General features: G+C 58.2%; 2 protein-coding genes across 2 annotated transcripts; one reads left to right on the plus strand and one right to left on the minus strand.

Moving 5' to 3' along the window:
• Positions 1-741: 741 nt before the first annotated feature.
• NDUFB11 (NADH:ubiquinone oxidoreductase subunit B11) lies at positions 742-2,313 on the minus strand. Its single transcript, XM_054294599.1, has 3 exons — positions 2,161-2,313; positions 1,452-1,582; positions 742-930 (listed from the first exon to the last, which is right to left on the minus strand). Exons 1-3 carry the CDS (start codon positions 2,311-2,313, stop codon positions 807-809), a joined length of 408 nt encoding a protein of 135 aa, XP_054150574.1. The 3' UTR covers positions 742-806.
• A 737-nt stretch (positions 2,314-3,050) lies between these two features.
• Positions 3,051-20,273, plus strand: LOC128949684 (RNA-binding protein 10-like; the record flags this gene model as incomplete). The annotated part of the gene is given in 18 exon segments (XM_054294596.1): positions 3,051-3,137; positions 4,002-4,158; positions 5,040-5,234; positions 6,109-6,178; positions 8,254-8,327; positions 9,740-9,826; positions 10,533-10,593; positions 11,126-11,284; positions 12,233-12,393; positions 12,956-13,053; positions 13,531-13,630; positions 14,545-14,746; positions 14,922-14,972; positions 15,798-15,952; positions 16,581-16,677; positions 18,407-18,486; positions 20,093-20,188; positions 20,190-20,273. Coding segments are annotated over 18 exon segments (1,944 nt in total), but the record flags the coding sequence as incomplete, so codon positions are not given.
• Between the last annotated feature and the right edge of the window lie 163 nt (positions 20,274-20,436).

Raw genomic sequence — 20,436 nt, forward strand, 5'->3', positions numbered from 1 at the left:
ACTGGGATAGAAAAGGCGGAGCGCGGGGGGCTATTGGTGGGTACGGGGGGGCCTGGCAGCTATAGGGGCCCTTGGGGGGCTATAGGGACCCAAGGAAGGTTTTTGGGGGCTGATAGGAGCCGATCAGAGACTCGTAGAAGCGCTTAAAGAGCGCACAGGAAATCGCGGAAGACTTTACGTAGTGTCATGCCGAATTGCACAACTTTGTAGAACTGCATGGAAAAATTTCAATAAAGGGCTCCGAAGTAATGCAGGAACCTATGGGAGCCTAAGGGGGGTCCCAAAGCCAAAGGTGGCGATTAACAGGGGAGTGGGGAGCACCTGAGGGGGCTATAGAGGATCGAGGCGGGTCTGCGGCAGCTCAGGGGGAGCGTGGAGAACCTCGAGTTTCTCCAGGGCCCTAGAGGGGCTCCCTCGCAGGTTATGTGGGGCTTGAGTGGCTCTAGGGGGCCATGGGGGTCTTACAGGGGCTGTGGGGAGCTACAGGGGAACCTGGGAGGGGCCGTGGGGACCAGGGCGCCATTTCCGCGTGATGTCGCTGCCTGGTGACGTCATAAAACCGCAAGGTTCCCTGGGAGATGTGGTCTCTTGAGAAGCGTTTCGAGTCAGTGGAGGCCAGAGCGCCATTTCCGCGTGGTGTCGCTGCCTGGTGACGTCACCAGGCCGCAAGGCTCGCTGGGAGATGTAGTTTCTTCTTCCTCCCCCCAAAATGAAAGGCGCAGGAGTCGGGGGAAACCAGAACTTTATTCACAAACCAACACCGGGGTGCGGGGTCACTCCGGGGAAGACGGCTGAGGGTCCGAGGGTCACTCCGGGGGGGGCAGGGGGAGACACTTGGGGTTGTAGTAGTTGGAGGTGAGCAGGGGCTCCCCACGGCACTCCCGCTCCCGCACCAGCCTCTCGGCCTCGCGCCGGGCCCACTGCTGCAGCCTGCGGGGGAGGGGGTGGACAGGTGAGCCCCACACCTTGAGGATCCACGGGGACATCCCAAACCCCCTGCCAGGTGTCCGAATTCCTCCCTCCTCAAAGGCCCAGGTATCCCTATCGGTCCCTATACGCCCCCCAGAGTCCACCTTAACCCCCCTCAGCCCCCCTATAGCCCTCCACGGGGCTCTGTAGCCCCCTAAATCCTCTCCTAGGTCCCCCAGGGGCTCCTACAGACACCCCCAGAGCTTCCACGGCCCCTACAGACCTCAAAACCTCCAAAGATATCATAAAAACCCCCATATGCTGTATAGGGGTCTTGTTGGCCCCTAAATCCACTTGAAAGCTCCTACAAAACTCTCAGGAGACCCTATAACACCCACAGACTCCCAAAAAACCCACATAGACCCTAAAATGGGAGTTGAGAGCCCCTCCATAGCTTCCCCACAAGCTCCCCTTGGGGCTGACCCCCGCCCCCCCTTCACCATGGGGGGGTTTTTCCCAGGTGAGACCCTATGATCACGGACCCGTGGTCGGGCAGGTAATGGACGAAGACAGAGCCCAGGACGATGGCGACGGAGATGCCGGCCAGGAAGGCAGCGCGCATGTTCAGTACGTCGGCGTCGGGGTCGGCCGAGAAGCCATGGTAGTCGGGGTTCTGTGTGGGGAGGGTCCTGTGAGCCCCCTGTCCTGTCCAGGTGTGTCCCACCCTCTCCTCCGGGACCTCCAGGTGTGTCCCACCCTCTCCTCCAGGATCTCCAGGTGTGTCCCACCCCCTCTTCAGGAGCACTGGGCCATAGGAGTCACCTGAGCCCCAAACCCAGGTGTGTCCCCCTCATAAAGCCCAGCACTGGCCACGCCCTTTCCTGGCCACGCCCCTCCTTCAGACACACCCATGGTTTCCAAATATGTCCCCTCATTCAGCCCAGGCCACGCCCCCTCCAGGCCCCGCCCCTTCACAGCCACAAAACCACATGAAGGCGGTGACGCCACGCCCTAAATCAGGCCCCGCCCACAAAGCTACGCCCATTCACAACTCCCTTAAACTCCTAAAGCCCCGCCCACAACATTTATACCACGCCTATTCAAACTAGGCCACGCCCTTTCCAGTCATGCACATTAAACCCCACCCAAGAGTAGCCACGCCCCAAGCCACGCCCCCCACAGACCACGCCCACCCGCAATCCCCACACAAACCCCAGCCCCGCCCCTCCCGCTTTGCCCTTGGCCGCTCACCTTCCTCTGCGCCACCAACATCGGCTCCTCCTCGTGCGCGTCGGCCCCGAGCGGCCGCGGCAGCGCCACGGCCCCGGGCGACCCCGCCGAGCGGCCCCGAGCCCCGGCGGGCAGCGCCCGCAGCGCCCGCAGCGCCCGCCACAGCGCCGCCATCTTGCCCCGCCGCTCTGCCTCGCCTCTTCCGCTCAATCCGACCAATCGCGACCTCGCATTGGCGTTTCGTCCCGCCCCCGCATCGTGCAGCAAATCAGAGCGCTGCGCTTACCTTGTCCCGCCCATACATTATTAATGCCCCACCTACTTTTGCTCATCAACCAATCACAGCCAGTCGCAACGCTGCACCGCCCACTCTACAGCATGAACTAATAAGAACGCTGATTTTTCGGACTGGCGGGACCCAAATCCAATGGGAGCGCGGCGAGGGCGGGCGCGCGGGACGGGCCCGGCGGAGCGGGAGCGGCGCCGCCATTTTGGTGCCGGGGAGCAGCGGCGGCGGCGGCGCCGGGCAAGGTCGGGACGTCCGTGAGGGGCGGGACGGGCCCGAACGGGATGGGGAGGGGTCTGCGGGGATGGGAGGGGCTTAACGGAAGGGGAGGAGCTGACCGGGAGGGGCAGGACCGACCGGGAAGGGCGGTGCTGAACGGAGCTCCCGGTGCAGTTTGTGAGGGAGGGGGTGTGAGAGCGGGACTCGGGGCTGGAATTTTCATGCTAATTAAGGGATGGGGTTTTGTATGTTAATTAGGGGGCGTGGTAGTTTATGCTAATTAGGGGCGGAGTATGAGGGTGGTCATGTCTGCTCCTCCTCCCTTGCACAGGGCCCCGTGGCTCCCAGTTCATCCCAGTTCCATCCTTGTTTCCCCAGTTTGCCATAAAATTTTCCAGTCACTGCTCCCAGTCCATCCCAGTAACTCCCAGTTCCTCCTAGTCTGACCAGTTGCTGCCCTCGCAGGTGCTGGCACCATGGAGTACGAACGCAGGTGAGGGGGGACCTGGGGATCCCCAAAATTCGAGATTGGTGGGTGGGAATATCTGGGCAGCTCTTGAGGACCCCAGGAAATTAAATTTAATTTTTTTGGTAGGGAAGGGACATTTGGGAGCCCCTCAGGGGGCATTTGGGGATCCCATGGCGGGGTGAGGGGACATTTGGGGACTGCTGATGGGACTTTGGGGACCCTGGAGGGTGGAAGGAGCCATTTGGGGTCCAGATTTGGCTGCATATTTGAGGTCCAGGATTTATTGTGTAGATTTGTTGTGCAGATTTCGAGTCCAAGATTTGGGGCCCAGGATTTCAGGTGCAGATTTGGGGTACAGATTTGAGGTATACAAATTTGGGGTGCGGGATTTAGGGGGCAGGATTTGGGGTCCAGATTTGGGGTGCAGGATTTGAGATCCAGTTTTGGGGTACAGTATTTGGGGTCAGGATTTGGGGTGCAGATTTAAGATCCAGGATTTGGGGTCCAGATTTGGGAGCCAGGATTTAAGGTCAAAGATTTAAGGTCTAGATTTGGGATCAGGATTTGGGGTGCAGATTTGGAGTGCAGGATTTGTTGTGCAGATTTGGGGTCCAGGATTTGAGGTCCAGATTTGGGGCCCAGGATTTGGGGTCCAAATTTTGGGTGTAGGATTTCGGGTCCAGATTTGAGGTCCAGGATTTGTTGTGCAGATTTGGGCTCCAGGATTTTGGGGTCCAGGATTTGTTGTGTAGATTTGGGGTCCAGTATTTGGGGTCAGGATTTGAGGTGCAGATTTGGGGTGCAGGATTTTGGGTCCAGATTTGAAGTTCAGATTTTTGGGGACCCCCGGAGCTCTGGGCCCCCCTGACCCTCACCCTCCTCACCCAGGGGTGGCCGTGGGGACCGCACGGGGCGTTACGGGGGTGCCCCTCCCCCCTCCGAGGACGGCTCCCGCACCCAACGGGATCACGACTATCGCGACATGGACTACCGGGGGTACGGGGGACCCCCCGAGGGACCCCCCAGTGCCGGGACCCCCCCTCAGGTGAGCGTGGGGAGCCCGTTGTGTTTTATTTTTTATTTTGTTGGGATGGGGGTAAATGTGTGTTTTGTTTGTAGTTTTATAACTTGTGAGTTTTGTAGTGTGCTAATGCAATGAACTAAGAGTATGATAAATATGTAAATGTATTAAATAGACAAACAAAGTTAGCAAAAATAAAATATTAAGAACTTAAGTTTTGTTTACAACTAGATATTAGGTATTTGTTTTTATGTATTTTATAGGTAGTTTTGTATTGTAATATGTAGATATTAGATGTTAGGTACTCGTTTTAATGTATTTTATAAGTTATGAGTTTTGTGGGTGGCATAATGTAATGAGCTAAAAAAACATTAAATATATAAATTTGGTAAAAAACCAGATATAATTAGCAATAATAAAACAGTAAAATATATATAAATATACTTGAAATAGCTATAATAAATGCAATAAAAGTAGTCTTTACAAGGTCTTTCAGAGATAAGCTGTCTAATTAAAAAATGATACTTGAATTGTTTATATTTCTAATTCAGCACCTAACTGTGCCTCGTAATATAAAGTTTTTTATGTAATTTCAAAATTTTTCTTAATTTTTTAGTGAAGAAGGTGAAGAACAAGGATTAGATTTCATTTTAAAATTTTTATTTTGTATATGTAATATTATAGTATAAAACTTGGAATTGTGAGGGGTCTTTTTTGTATGGCATTGCATGTTCTTATTTAAGTTATACGCTTATAATTTCAGGGTTTTTGTTTGATTTTGGAAGTTTTCTTTATGATTCCAGGTTAGATGCAGTATTTCCTTGAGGGTTGGTATTTTTTAGTAGAGAGAATTTAAAATTTCAGTGGGTAGGGCTGTAACATGACCCCTCCCTCCCCTGTTCCAGAGCTCCTACGAGAGCTCGGAGCCGCCCCGGAAGCGGGATCCGCCCCGGGAGCCTCCCCGGGAGCCCCCGGCGCTGCCGTTTGGCGCCGACGGCGATTACCGGGACCAGGATTACCGGGAGGGCGCCGAGGAGGAGCCGCGCGCCAGCACCATCGTCATGCTGCGCATGCTGCCCCAGGCGGCCACCGAGAACGATGTGAGCCACGCCCCCATAGGCCACGCCCACTCTCGGGTGACCACGCCCCCGGCTCACTTGGCCCCACCCTTCTTCTTCGTGGCCCCGCCCCCATCTGTGCTGGCACTTCTGACTTCTGGGATGGCTCTGCCCCCTCCTGGGGTGGCCACGCCCCTCTTCACGAGCCCCACCCATTCCTATGATGTAACCACTCTCTTCTGGGATGGCCACGCCCCCTAAGTCAGATGGCCACACCCATCTTCATCATGACCCTGCTTCCTAGCTCTGATGGCCCCACCTCCAGCTCAGTTGGCCCCACCTCTTTTCATCATGGCCCTGCCCCCAGCTCAGTTGGCCCCACCCCTTTTCATCATGGCTCCACCCCCAGCTGGGATGGCCCCTCCCCACCTGCAATACACCATCCCAATCTGGGATGGCCACGCCCCTTAGCTCAGATAGCCCCACCCCTTTTCATCTTGGTTCCATCTTCATTTGTGGTGGCACTTCTGACTTCTGGGATGGCTCCGCCCCCTACCTGGCATGGCCCCGCCCCCTAGCTCGTATGGCCCCACCCCCTTCATCATGGCCCCGCCCCATCTGTGGTGGCACTTCTGATTTCTGGGTGGCTCCGCCCCCTATCAGGAATGGCCCCGCCCCACATACAGTAGCCTTGTCCAAATTTGGGATAGCTCCGCCCCTATCTGGGATGGCCCCGCCCCCTGCCATGATGGCCCCGTGTTCCCTCCAGGCACTGTCCCCATGTCTTAGGTGACATGGCGGCTGTCTTGTGTCCCTATGGGTGCTGTCCCCGTGTCCCAGCTGACATGTCCCCATGTCCCTGTGGGTGCTGTCCTGTGTCCCAGGTGACATGGCCACTGTCCCCGTGTCCCCACAGATCCGGGCACAGCTGCAGGCGCAGGGGGTGCAGCCCCGTGAGGTGCGGCTGATGCGCAACAAATCCTCAGGTGAGTCTGACCTGGGCCCTTCCTGCTCACCTGAGCTCCCCATCTGTCACACCTGAGCCTCTCCCCTTCTCACCTGGGCCCTCCCTTCTTACCTGGGTCCTCCCTGCTCACCTGAGCTCCCCATCTGTCACACCTGAGCCCCTCCCCTGCTCACCTGGGCCCTCCCCTGCTCACCTGGGCTCTCTTTAGGGTGGGGGGCACCCTGGCACCTGGGTCCCTTGGAGGGGGGAAGGTCCCTGCCCTGCCCATGCCAAGGAGCACCCAGGGGGGGTGGTCCTGTTCCTTAGGGGCACCCAGGGGTGCTGGTCCTAGTTCTAGGGGCGCCCAGGGGTTTCTGTCCCTTCCCTAGGAGCACCCAGGGGTGCTAGTCCTCTCTTTAGGGACACCCAGGGGTGCTTGTCCCTTTCCTAGGAACCCACCAAGGTGTCTCTCCTCTCTTTAGGGGCACCCAGGGGTGCTTGTCCCTTCCCTAGGGGCACCCAGGGGTGCTGGTCCCAGTTCTAGGGGCACCCAGAGATGTCTCTCCTCTCTTTAGGGGCACCCAGGGGTGCTGGTTCCATCCTTAGGGGCACCCAGGGGTGCCAGTCTCATCTTTAGAAGCACCCAGGGGTGCTTCTGGCAGGCTTAGGGGGCACCCAGGGGTGCTGTACTGATCTCAAGGGATACTGAGGCTGCTGATCCCATTCCTAGGGGCACCCAGGGGTGCTGGTCTTCTTCTTAGGGGCACCCAGAGGTGCCTGTGTCCTTCTCAGGAGCACCCAGGGGTGCTGATCCCTTCTCCAGGGGCACCCAGGGGTGTCGGTTCCCTCCCTAGGGGCACCTAGGGGTGCCTGTCCTCTCTCTACTGGCACCCAGGGGTGCTGTTCCAGACTCAGGGGGCACCCAGGGGTGCCTGTCCCCTCACTAGGAGCACCCAGGGGTGCTGGTCCCATCCCCAGGGGCACCCAGGGGTGCCAGTGTCATTTCTAGGAGCACCCAGGGGTGCCTTTCCCCTCCCTAGGGGCCCCCAGAGGTGCCGATCCCTCCCAAGGGGCACCCAGGGGTGCCTGTCCCCTCCCTAGGGGCACACAGGGATGTTTCTGCCAGGCTTAGGAGGCACCCAGGGGTGCTGGTCCCATCTTTAGGGGCACCCAGGGGTGCTGCACCGCACTGGAAGGGCATCAGGGCTGTTGATCCCATTCCCAGGGGCACCCAGGGGTGCTGCACCGGACTGGAAGGGCACCAAGGCCACTGATCCCATTCTCCAGGGGCACCCAGGGGTGCCAGGTTTGTCTTTAGGGAGCACCCAGGGGTGCCCATCGTGTCTGTAGAAACACCCAGGACTGCCTGTCCCCTCCCTAGGGGCACCCAGGGGTGCTGATCCTCTTCCCAGGGGCACCCAGGGGTGCCAACATCATTTCTAGGGGCACCCAGAGATGTCTGTCCCTTCCTCAGGAGCACCCAGGGGTGCTGATCCCCTCCCTAGGAGCACCCAGGGGTGCTGATCCCTTCCCTAGGGGCACCCAGGGGTGTCAGTTTTCTGTTTAGGGGCACCCAGGGGTGCTTTTCCCCTTCTCAGGAGCACCCAGAGGTGCTGCGCCACACTCGGGGGGCACCCAAGGTTGTTGATCCCATTTTAGGGGCACCCAGGGGTGCCACTCGTGTCCTTAGGGAGCACCCAGAGGTGCTCTTTGCCTCCTCAGGAGCACCCAGGGATGCTTGACCCTTCTTCAGGAGCACCCAGGGGTGCTGTGCCAGACTCGGGGGGCACCCAGGGGTGCCAGATCCAAAGCCAGGGATGCCAGACCTGTCCCCATGTTCAGCCTAAGGGGTACCCAGGGGTGCCAGACCCCTCCCCAGGAGCACCCAGGGGTGCTGAACCCAGCTCAGGGAGCACCCAGGTTCTGGAGGGGCACCAGGAGCACCCATACCTTTCACCTTGGGGGTCCCCTGAGGGGTTCCAGCACCACCCATGGGTGCCCTGCCCCCACCCCAGCGGGTCCCTGGGTACCCTTGTCCCCTCCCCCCCCACCCCAGGGGGTCCCAGAGCACCCATGGGTGCCCCCCATCCCCCCCTCCCCCGTGGCCCGTTCCAGGTCAGAGCCGTGGATTCGCCTTCGTGGAATTCCATCACGTGCAGGAGGCGGCCAGGTGGATGGAGGCCAACCAGGTGGGGGAGGGGCCAATTAAAAAGGAGGAGGGGCCAGCGAGAAGGATGGGCCACTAAAAAGGGGAGGGGCAGTAAAAGGGGGAGGGGTCAATAAAAAGGGGGAGGGGCGAGGGAATTGCCAACAGGTGGGGGAGCGACCAAAAGGGGGGAAGATTGAAAAGGGGAGGGGCCAATGAAAAGGGGGTGGGGCAATCAAAAGAGGGAGGGGCCAATGATAAGGGGTGGGGCAATCAAAAGAGGGAGGGGCCAATGAGAAGGGGTGGGACAATCAAAAGAGGGAGGGGCCAATGAGAAGGGGTGGGGCAATCAGAAGTGGGAGGGACCAATGAAAAGGGGGTGGGGCAACAAAAAGAGGGAGGGGCAGAGGGGGTGGCGGAGGGGTGGAGGTTTGGGAGATGCCAAGTGGGAGGGGGAGGGACAGGGTCTATGGGGTGATATTGGTCTATACTGGTTTGTACTGGTTCATATTGGTCTGTTGTGGTTTGTGCTGGTCCATACCAGTCTGTGCTGGTCTGTACTGGTCCGTACTGGTCTGTACTGGTGGCTGTGTCCCTGCAGTCAGGGACGGGTGCAGGGACCTCGTGCGTGTCCCAGTGTTCCCATTCCAGCTGCTGGTGCCACCTGGGACGAGCTCTGGTGCCCCTCAGAACAGCTCCTGGTGCCCCCCCCCAAATTCCAGCCCTGGCACCTCCTGGTGCCCCCAAATTCCTGTCCTGGTTCCCCACTCATCCCAGTCCTGGTGCCTCCCCTGGTGCCCCCCAGTTTGTGTCCTGGTGCCCCCCCAGATTCACATCCTGGTGCACCCCTGGTGCCCCCCTGGTTCATGTCCTGGTGCCCTTCAGTTCTACCCCTGGTGCCCTCAGTTCATATCCTGGTGCCCAGCTTGGTCCCCCACTGATTTGTGCCCCCCTGGTGTCCCCCTGGTGCCCCTCAAAATGAGTCTTGATGTCCCCAGATTCCAGCCCTGGTGCCCCCCTGGATTTGTGTCCTGGTGCCCCCCAGCTACCCCCCAGATTTGTGTCCTGGTGCCCCCCCAGGTGCCCCCCAGTTTCACACCCTGGTGCCCCCCAGGTGCCCCCCAGATTCATGTCCTGGTGCCCCCAATTCCAGCCCTGGTGCCCCCCAGATTTGTGTCCTGGTGCCCCCCTGGGCCAGGCTGGGTCCCCACGTGTCCCTGTGCCCGTCAGGTGCCCCCCAGATTCGCGCCCTGGTGCCCCCCTGGTGTCCCCAAATTCCAGCCTTGGTGCCCCTTAGGACAAGCTCTGGTGTCCCCACCTCAAACCTTGGTGTCCCCCAGTTCCAGCCCTGGTGCCCCCCTAGATTTGTGTCCAGGTGCCCCCCCTGTGCCCCCCAGGGCCAGGCTGGGTCCCCAAGTGTCCCTGTGCCCCCCCTGACGCCGCTGTGCCCCCCAGGCCGGGCTGACCCTGCTGGGGCACCGCGTGTCCCTGCACTACAGTGACCCCAAACCCAAAATCAACGAGGACTGGCTCTGTGCCAAGGTGGGTGGCACTGGGGTGGCACTGGGGGGCATTGAGGGTACTGGGAGGCTCTGGGAGGACAGTGGGGGGCAATGTGGGGGTGCTGGGGGCACTGAGGGGGACTGGGAGGGCATTGGGGTGGCACTGGGAGGACATTGAAGGGCACTGGGTGGCACTGAGGGGAACTGGGAGGGCACTGGGGGGCAATGTGGGGGTGCTGGGGGCACTGGGAGGGACTGGAAGGGCATTGGGGTGGCACTGGGGGACACTGGGTGGCACTGGGGGACACTGGGAGGGACTTGGGGGACACTGGGAGGGCACTGGGGGGTTCTGGGGGTACTGGGAGGGACTGGGAGTGCATTGGGGGGCACTGGGGGGTTCGGGAGGGACTGGGAGGGCACTGGGGGAAATTTGGGGGGTTCATGAAAGGATTTTTGGGGGGTCCTAGGAGGGGTTGTGAGGGATTTAAAAGCTTTTGGGGTGCTGCAGTTTGGGGTGCTCTGGGGATGGGTTTGGGGGGTCCAGGGTGGTTTTGGGGTTTGGCAGTTTTGGGGTGGGACAAATTTGGGGTGCAATGGTTTTTGGGGTGCTGTGTTTTGGGGGGGGGGTGGGGGCAGTTTTGGGGTGTAGCGGTTTTGGTCTGTGACATTTTGGGGTGCTGTGGTTTTGGGGTGCAGCAGTTTTGGGATGTGACATTTTTGGGCTCTGACATTTTTGGGGTTCCCAGTGCGGGGTGCAGAACTTCAAGCGCCGTGAGAAATGTTTCAAGTGTGGCGTCCCCAAAGCCGGTGAGTGACCCCAAATCCCAGGGTTTTACCCCAAAACTTTGGGGGACCCCCTCCAAAATGCCCTAAAGTTCCCCAAAACTCTACAGAATTATTGGGGTGCTTCCCAACGTACAGGGGACCCCCTGGATTTGGGGTTGAATCCCTGGTTTTGGGGTTTGATCCCTAAATTTGGGGGTTTTTTGGGGGGTTCAGTTTCTGATGTGGGGTTTTTTTGGGAGGGTTACTCCCTGATTTTGGGGTGGTCCAATCCCTGATTTTGGGGTTTTTGGGGAGTTCAGTTTCTGATTTTGGGTTTTTTTATGGATTCAGCCCCTGATTTTGGGTTTTTTTGGGAGGTTCAATCCCTGATTTGGGTTTTCTTGGTGGGGTTCAATGTCTGAATTTTGAGTTTTTTGGGGAGGTTCAATCCCTGATTTTGGGGTTTTTTTTGGGATTCAATCCCTGATTTTGGAGTTTTTTATGGATTCAATCCCTGATTTTGGGGTTTTTTGAGAGGTTCAATCCCTGATTTTGGCTTTTTTTTGGGGTGCAGAGGCCGAGCAGAGGGGTCCGGGGGGTCCCCGTCCGGAGCTGGTTCCAGGTGGGGGAGGGGGGCTCCTGCCCCTCCCCCAACCCTACGGCCCCACCCTCGGGGGTCCCCCCGGGGGGTCCCAGGGGGGCACCGAGCCTGGAGCTGACAACGCCAACGACAGTGAGTGCAGGGCTGGGGGGATTTGGGGGATTTTGGGGATTTTTAGGGGATTTTGGGGATTTTTTGGGGGGGATTTTGGGGTGGATTTGTGGGTCTTGGGGGTTTGGGGAGTCTGGGGTCTTTGTGAGGAGGGGCTGAAGGGGATCTTGGGGGAGAAGTGGAGGGATTCTGGTGTTCCCCAGGTGTTTCTTCAGGTGTCCCCAGGTGTTCCCAGTGTCCTCCTAGTTGTGCCCAGGTATCCCCAGTTGCCCCCAGGTGTCCCCAGGTGTGCCCTGGGACATCCTGAGGTATCTGCAGGTGTGCCCAGGTGTCCCCAGGTGTGCCCCCAGGTATCCTGAGATAGCTCTAGGTATCCCCAGGTGTGCCCAGGTGCCTCTAGGTGTGCTCAGGTGTGCCCAGGTGCCCCCAGCTGTGCCCCCAGGTGTTCCCAGGTGTACCCCCAGGTATCCTGAGGTATCTGCAGGTGTCCTCAGGTGTGCCCAGCTGTGTCCCCAGGTGTGCTCAGGTGTGCTCAGGTGCCCCTAGGTGTAGTCAGGTGCCCCCAGGTGTGCCCCTAGGTGTGCCCAGGTGTTGCTGGGTGTGTTCAGGTGCCCCCAACTGTGCTCAAGTGGTTCCAGGTGCCCCCAGGTGTGCCCAGATATGCCCCCAGGTATCTCCAGGTGTTCCCAGGTGGTTCTAGGTGCCCCCAGGTGTGCCCAGATATGCTCCCAGGTATCTCCAGGTGTTCCCAGGTGGTTCCAGGTGCCCCCAGGTGTGCCCAGATATGCTCCCAGGTATCTCCAGGTGTTCCCAGGTGGTTCTAGGTGCCCCCAGGTGTGCTCAGGTGCCCCCAGGTCTGCTCCCAGGTGCCCCCAGGTGTTCCCAAGTGGTTCCAGGTGCCCCTGGGTTTGCCCAGGTGTGCCTAGCTGTGCCCCGAGGTGTGCCCAGGTGTGCGTGTTGTCCCCTCAGCCATCATCCTGCGGAACCTGCACCCCCAGAGCAGCCTCGAGTCCATCCTGGCCGCCCTCGCTCCCTTCGCGGCGCTCTCGGCCGCCAACGTGCGCGTGATCAAAGATCGGCAAACGCAGCTGAACCGCGGCTTCGCCTTCGTGCAGCTCAGCACCATCGTGGTACTGGGGGAACTGGGAGGGACTGGGGGGAACTGGGGGGACTGGGAGGAACTGGGGAGGACTGGGGAAATTGAGGAGACTGGGGGAACTGGGGGCGTGATCAAAGATTGGCAAACGCAGCTGAAGCGCGGCTTTGCCTTCGTGCAGCTCAGCACCGTCGTGGCACTGGGAGGGACTGGGGAGACTGGGAGAGACTGGGGGGGACTGGGAGGGTCTGGGGGAACTGGGGAGGACTGGTTGGACTGGGGGGGCACTGGGATGGGGGCATCTTGCTGGGCGCCACCAAGTACAGCGCCCAGATCGACATGTGGTGGTGGGTACTGGGAGGAACTGGGAGGGACTGGGGGCAACTGGGAGGGATTTGGGGAACGGGGAGCACTAGGGAGGACTGGAATGGGCACATCCTGCTGGGTTTCACCGAGTACAGCACCCAGATCGACATGTGGTGGGCACTGGGAGGGACTGGGAATTACTGGGAGGGACTGGGATGGACTGGGAGGGACCAAGGGGGGTGGGACCACCCGGTGCCCCCTGCCCCATTGCCCCTCCCATCCCCCTGCAGGAGGCTGCACAGCTGCTGCAGATGCTGCAGGCCCTGCACCCACCCCTGCACATCGACGGCAAGAGCATCAACGTGGAGTTCGCCAAGGGCTCCAAGAGGTGAGGGGGGCGTGGCACCACACCTGGGCGTGGCATTGGCCTGGGCGTGGCTTCGCACCTGGGCGTGGCTTCACATCTGGGCGTGGCAGTGCACCTGGGCGAGGGCCCTGTCCCCATCCTGGCATCTTCGTACACCTGGCAGAGACCCTGCCCCCAGCCTTGACCTGGCACAGTCACACACCTGGCACAGGCCCCGCCCCTTTGGCCCTGCCCTGTCACTGCCCCTGGCACAAGCTCTGCCCACAGCCCAAGCCCCGCCCACAGCCCCACCCCTGTACCTGTAACTGTTCCTGATCACTTAAGCCCCACCCAATTCCTTAAGCCCCACCCCATGAGCCCCACCCAACACAGGCCACACCCCCACCAAAAGCCGCACCCCATTATCAAACAGGCCCGACCCCCACTGTCCTTTGGCCCCGCCCACCCAGCCCCTCCCAGGCCTCAGGCCACGCCCCTGACATGAAGCTCCACCCCCAGGGACGTGCAGGGGGCGGGGCCTGGGGAGGGGCCTCCTCGCGCCAGCGCCGCCTCCGTCGCCTCCACGGCCATTGCTGCTGCCCAGTGGGCACTGTCACAGGTGAGGGCACACCTGGGCATGGGAGGGGCAGGTGAGGGGCACTGTCACAGGTGAGGGCACACCTGGGCAGGTGAGAGCACTGTCACAGGTGAGGGCACACCTGGGCATGGGAGGGGCACTGTCACAGGGGAGGGGCACTGTCACAGGTGAGGGCACACCTGGGCACGGGAGGGGTAGTGTCCCAGGTTAAGGCACACCTGGGCAGGTGAGGGCACTGTCACAGGTGAGGGCACACCTGGGCAGGGGAGGGGCACAGCTGGGCAGGTGGGCACTGTCGGAGGTGAATGGCATGACTTTTTACAGAGTCTCATATAATTTAATTTTATTGAAAAAAAGCTAATTGTTTTATTTAACTTATTTAACTTAAAATTGCTTGTTCCTTTACTTTGTGTGCTACGTATTATATTTTATTTTTATATTATGTATTTATTTATTTGCATTTATATATTCCATTTTGCTTATTTTATATATCATATCAGATAATACATTTATACACACGTACAAAATATGTACATTTATTTTATATATTATATGTGCTAATTTATCTTTATATACAAATATAAAATACACGTAGTTATAGTCTGAAACAATGCACATATGTACAGCTATTTATAATCATATAGTTGTGTCTTTATATAAATGAAAACATGTTCATGTATTATATAAAGTAGTATAAACACGTATACGTGCAATGCAAAATATTTTATATAGTAATACATGATAATGCGTATAATACGTAATAAAAAGCAAAATAAAATCATATAAATATATATGTTTATGTGTATAAATATATACATATAACCATGTGTTCTATAATATTGTATAAGAATGAGACAATTTCTTTTAAATTCATATTTTTCAGCATAAAAAGTTTAAAATTATGACTATTTAAAGCTTTTCATGTTTCTCCCCAGGCAGCCCCAGGTGGGGACACGCCCTGGGCGGGGGGGGAGGAGCCCAGCGCTGACTTCAGCGGCTTCTACCAATCAGAGGAGCCCTTCCCCGGGCCTAGCCCCGCCCTCTACAGCCCCGCCTACCTGAAAGGAGCCTCGGCCCCGCCCACCGGCCCCGCCCTGCCTGGCCCCGCCCCCGCCAAGGCCGACGGCCCCGCCCCCGGTGAGTGCTGGCACCGAACCAGGGCTGGCTCCTGTCCCCAGGTGTCCCCAGGTGTGACTTTACCCTCCCCAGGTGCTCCCAGGTGTGGTCCCGTCACCTTCCAGGTGTGTCTGGGTGTGAGTCCCTTCCCTTCCAGGGGTCTCTAGGTGTCCTCAATCCCCTCCAATGTCCCCAGGTGTGGTCCCCGCCCTCCCCAGAGGTCCCCAGGTGTGGTCCCTGTTCTCAGGTATCCCCAGGTGTGGCCCTTATCCCCCCAGATTGTCCCCAGGTGTGACCTTCTTTCCCCCAGATGTTCCCAGGTGTGGTCCCGTCACTCCTCAGGTGTCTCTAGGTGTCCTCAAGCCCCTCCAGGTGTCCCCAGGTGTTCCCAAGTGTGGCCTTCACCCCCCTCAGGTGTGGCCCCTCCCCTTCTCAGGTGTCCCCAGGTGTTCCCAGCTCCCTCCAGATGTTCCCAGGTGTGGCCCCTCCCCTCCCCTGGTGTTCCCAGGTATTCCCCCGTCCCTCTCCAGGTATTCCCACCCCCCTCCAGGTGTTCCCAGGTGTCCTCAGGTGTGGCACCTCCCCTCCCCAGCTTTCCCCTGGTGTCCCCAAGTGTGGTCCTCCCCTCCCCAGGTGTCCCCAGGTGTTCCCAGCTCACTCCAGATGTTCCCAGGTGTCCCCAGGTGTGGTCCCTCCCCTCTCCAGCCCCGCCAGGTGTCCCCAGGAGTCCCCAGATGTTACCAGGTGTAGCCCCTCCCCTTCTCAGGTGTCCCCAGGTGTGCCCAGCTCCTTCCAGGTGTGTCTCCTTCCCTCTCCAGATGTTCCCAGGTGTCCCCAGGTGTGTCCCCTCTCCTCCACAGGTGTCCCCAGGTGTGTTTCTCCCCTTCTCAGGTGTCCCCAGCTGTTCCCAGCACCCCCCCCAGGTGTCCCCAGGTATCCCCAGGTGTGTCCCTTCCTCCCCCAGATGTCCCCAGGTGTGTCCCCTCCCCTTCTCAGGTGTCCCCAGATGTCCCCACCCCCCCCAGGTGTGTTCCCCCCCCCCCCAATGACGTCACTTTGGCGCCCCCTGCAGGTGCGGAGGAGCCGCCCCAGGACCCCGCGGGGGGAGGGGGGGGAGGGGCAGCAGGGGGGGGGCCCTTCCCCCCCCGCGCCCCCCCTGGCGCCGCCCCCTACCCCTCCCCCACCACCGAGACCCCCGCGGCCGCGCCCTCGGGACCCCCCGGCCAGGTGGGACCCCAAAATTGGACGGGGAGGGGTGTCCTGAAATGGGGAGGGAGGGGGACCCCAAAAATTGGGGAAAAGGGGCAAAAATTGGGGAGGGGCTCCAAAATTTGGGGGGGGATCCCAAAAAATTGAGGGGAAGGGTCGTGAAATTGAGGAGGACCCCAAAAATTGGGTTGGAAGGGGAAGGAAAAGGAGCCAAAATTGGGGAGGGGTCCCAAAATCTGGGAGGACCCTAAAAAATAGAGAGATGGGGTTGTGAAATGGAGGGACCCCAAAAAAATTGAGGGGAGGGGTCCTGGAAAGGAGGGGAGACCCAAAAAAATGGGGGGGAGGGGAAGGAAAAGGAACCAAAATTGGGGAGGGGTCCCAACATTTGGGAAGACCCCAAAAAATGGAGGGGAGGGATCATCGAAGGGAGGAGGGACCCCAAAATTGGGGTGGGCGATTGGGGGGGGTCCTTAAGGGGGGGAAGAGACCCCAAAATTATGGAAAATGAGGGGTTAGGGCTGTACCTGGGGGGGCTTAAATTGGCAAGGGGGATCCCCAAAAAGGGGTGAGGGGTTTCAGGGGGTGTTTTGGGGGGTTTTGGGGCTGGGGGTTAATTTTGGGGTGCTCCTCCCCCTTCTCCCAGACCTACTCGGGGCCCCTCAAGGCCGAGACCCCAAATTCGGCCCCCGCGGGGCCCCCCCCGGCCGCCCCCCCCAGCAGCGACGGCTACGGGCAGTACCGTGAGTGGGGGAGGGGATTGGCGGGATTTGGGGGGGTCCTGGAGGGGATTTGGGGGGATCTGGGGGGATTTTAGGGCATCTTGGGGGGATTTCAGGGGGATTTGGGGGGGATTTGGGGCATTCTGTGGGGAGAATTGGGAGAATTTAGGGGATCTGGGGGTCCTGGGGGGGTTTAGAGGATCCTAGGGGGATTTGAGGGGTCCTGGGGGGGACTTTGGGGGGGTCCTGGGGGGATTTGGGGGAGAATTTGGGGCGGATTTGGGGGGTCCTGGGGGGGTTTGGGACATTCTGGGGGGGATTCGGAGGGATTTGGGGCATTCTGTGGGGAGAATTGGGAGAATTGGGGGGGTCCTGGGGGGATTTAGGAGGTTTGGGGAGGAATTTTGGGGGACCTTAGGGGTTCCTGGGGGGGTTTGGGGGGGTCCTGGGGAAGGTTTGGGACATTCTGAGGAGGATTTGGGGGGATTTCAGGGGGATTTGGGGGGGATTTGGGGAGGATTTGGGGCATTCTGTGGGGTCCTGGGGTGTTTAGGGGTCCTAGGGGGATTTGAGGGGTCCTGGGAGGGAGTTTGGGGGTCCTAGGGGGATTTGGGGGAGAACTGGGAGAATTTGGGGCAGATTTAAGGGGTCCTGGGGGGGTTTAGGGGGTCCTAGGGGGATCTGGGGGTCCTGTCGAAATTTGGGGGGGTCCTGAGGGAGGTTTGGGACAATCTGGGGGGGATTCGGGGGATTTCAGGGGAATTTGGGGCATTCTGTGGGGAGAATTGGGAGAATTTGGGGGGTCCTGGGGGGGTTTAGGGGGGTCCTAGGGGGATTTGGGGGTTCTTGGGGGGGATTTGAGGGGATCTGGGAGGATTTGGGGGGATTTTGGGGGTCCTGGGGGGGGGGATTTTGGGGGTCTGGGGGAGGTTTGGGGGGTCCTGGGGAAGGTTTGGGACAATCTGGGGAGGATTTGGGGGGATTTCAGGGAGAATTTGTGGGGGGATTTCAGGGGATCTTTGGGGGTCCTGGGAGGGATTTGGGGGATCTTGGGGGGTCTTTGGGGGATTTTGGGGAGGGATTTTGGGGGATTTTGGAGGAGTTTTGGAGGAATTTTGGTCGGTTTTTGGGGAGAGGGTAGGGGGATTTTGGGGGGTCCTGAGAAGGATTTTGGGGGGTCCTGAGAAGGGTTTGGGGGAATCTTGGGAGGTCCTAGGGGGAGAATTTGGGGGATTTTGGGGGGATTTTGGGCATCTAGAGGGGGGATTGGGGGATTTTTGGAGGTCCTGGGGGGATTTTGGGGGGTCCTGAGGGGATTTGGGGCATTTTGGGGGGATTTGGGGGGTTCTGAGGCGTTGAATTGGGGGAATTTGGGGATTTTGGGCATCCCGGGGGTGTTTTGGGGGGGATTTTAGAGGAATTCTGGGGGGATTTGGGGGAATTTTGGGAGGTTCTGGAGGAATTTGGAGGAGCTTTGTTTGCTTCAGGTTGGCTGAAGGATTTGGGGGGAACCCAGAGAATTTTGGGGGGTTCTGGGGGGAATTTTGGGGGGTCCTGAGGAAGAATTTTGGGGAAAATTTTGGCTTTTCCCATGCCAACCCCACCCCCTTCCCAACCCCAAATTCCCCCAAATTTTGGGGTACCCTAGAATTTCCTGGGATTGGGGGATCCTGGGGCTGACCCCAAACATTTCAGGGACCCCCAAAAATTTTGGGGGACCCCCAAAAATCGCCCCTTTGTGCCCCCCCAGCTGTGCCTGACGTCTCCACCTACCAGTACGACGAGACCTCGGGGTATTACTACGACCCCCTCACGGGGCTCTACTACGACCCCCCACTCCCAGGTTTGGGTTTTGGGGTGCGGGGGAGTAATTTCGGGGTCCCTCAAAAATTTGGGGTGAAATTTGGAGTGAAAAATGTGAAGTTTTGGGCAAAAAAAATTGGAATTTTGGGCAAAAAAATTGAATTTTTAGGCCTGAAAATGGCATTTTAAGGGTGGGGAGGTTTGGGGGTTTAGGTTTAGATTGGGGTTTGGGGTTTTGGGGTGCAGGGGAGGAATTCGGGCTTCCCAAAAATTTGGGGTGACAAAGTGAAGTTTTGGATGAAAAAGTTGGAATTTTGAGGGAAAAATTTGAATTTTTGGGAGTGAAAACGGCAATTTCAGGGTGGGAGGTTTTGGGGTTTTGGATTTGGGATGGGCGTTGGGATTTTGGGGTTTCAACGGGGGATTTTGGGGTTTCCAAGAGTTGGTTTTGGGTACAAAGGGATGATTTTGGGGGGGCTTAAGGGGTAGTTTTGGGTGCAAAGGGATAATTTTGGGCGGTTTTGAGGGGTGATATTTAGGGGCAGTTTTGGGGTTTCAAGGGGGATTTTTGGGCTTGCAAGGGGAGATTTTGGGGTACAAAGAGATAATTTTGTGTTTGGGGGGGCGATTTTTTGCCTTCCAAGGGATGATTTTGGGGGTTCTGAGAGATGATTTTTGGGGTGTCCAAGGGTCGGTTTTGGGGTTGAAATGGGAGATTTTGGGGGTACAAACAGATGATTTTTAGGGGCTCCAAAGGGAGATTTTTGGGGTTTTAAGGGCAATTTTGGGAGGCAATTTTGGGGGTTTTGACGTGCATTTTTTGGGTACAAAGATGCGATTTTGGGGTAGAAATGGGATAACTTTGGGGGGTTTTAAGAGGTGATTTTTGGGGGAGATTTTAGGGTTTCAGGGAGGAATTTTGGGGTTTGCAAGGGTCGGTTTTGGGGTTAAAATGGGAGATTTTGGGGGTATAAAGGGATGATTTTAGGAGTTCCAAGGGGAGATTTGGGGGGGTTTTAAGGGGCAGTTTTGGGAGGCAATTTTGGGGGTTTTGAGGGGCGATTTTGGCGGGTGCTTTTTGGGGTTTCAAGTGGGGATTTTTGGGTTCCAAGGGTGGCTTTTGGGGTACAAAGGGATAATTTTTGATGTTTTGAGGGGCAATTTTGGGGGTCGATTTTTGGGGTTTTGAGGGGGGGAATTTTGGGGATTTTAAGGGACGATTTTGGGGTACAAAGGGATATTATTGGGGGTTTTAAGGGACAATTTTGGGGGCGATTTTGGGGTTTCAAGGTGAATTTGTGGGGATTTTAAGGGACAATTTCGGGGTAGAAAGGGATAATTTTTGGCGATTTTGAGGGGGAATTTTTAGGGTTCCAAGGGGGGATTTTTGGGGTTTCAAGTGGGGATTTTTGGGGTGTCCAAGGGTCGGTTTTGGGGTTGAAATGGGAGATTTTGGGGGTACAAAGAGATGATTTTTTGGGGTCTTAAGGGGCCATTTTGGGAGACAATTTTGGGGCTTTTGAGGGGCGATTTTGGCGGGTGAATTTTGGGGGTTTGAAGGATGATTTTGGGGGTTTCAAGTGGGCATTTTTGGCGTTCCAAGCGTGGGTTTTGGGGTGCTGACCCCCCCAAACCCCCCCTGCAGTACTATTACGACGCGGGGGCGGGGCAGTACCTGTACTGGGACGGGGACAGACGCACCTACGTGGCCGCCCCCCCCCGCCGAGCCCCCCCCGGGACCCCCGGGCACCCCCGGCACCCCAAAAGAGCCCAAGGACAAAAAGGAGAAACACAAAACCAAAACGGCCCAGCAGGTGAGCTCCTGGGGGTCTCTGGGTGCTCCTGGGGGTCTCTGGGTGCTCCTGGGGGGGTCTCTGGGTGCTCCTGGGGGGGTCTCTGGGTGCTCCTGGGGGTCTCTGGGTGCTCCTGTGGGGGTCTCTGGGTGCTCCTGGGGTCTCTGAGTGTCCCTGGCCAGGC

The sequence above is a fragment of the Melozone crissalis genome, unplaced genomic scaffold, assembly GCF_028551555.1.
Source record: "Melozone crissalis strain CALT ecotype California unplaced genomic scaffold, PUWL_Pcris_2 ptg000266l_1, whole genome shotgun sequence".
Lineage (NCBI taxonomy): Eukaryota > Metazoa > Chordata > Aves > Passeriformes > Passerellidae > Melozone > Melozone crissalis.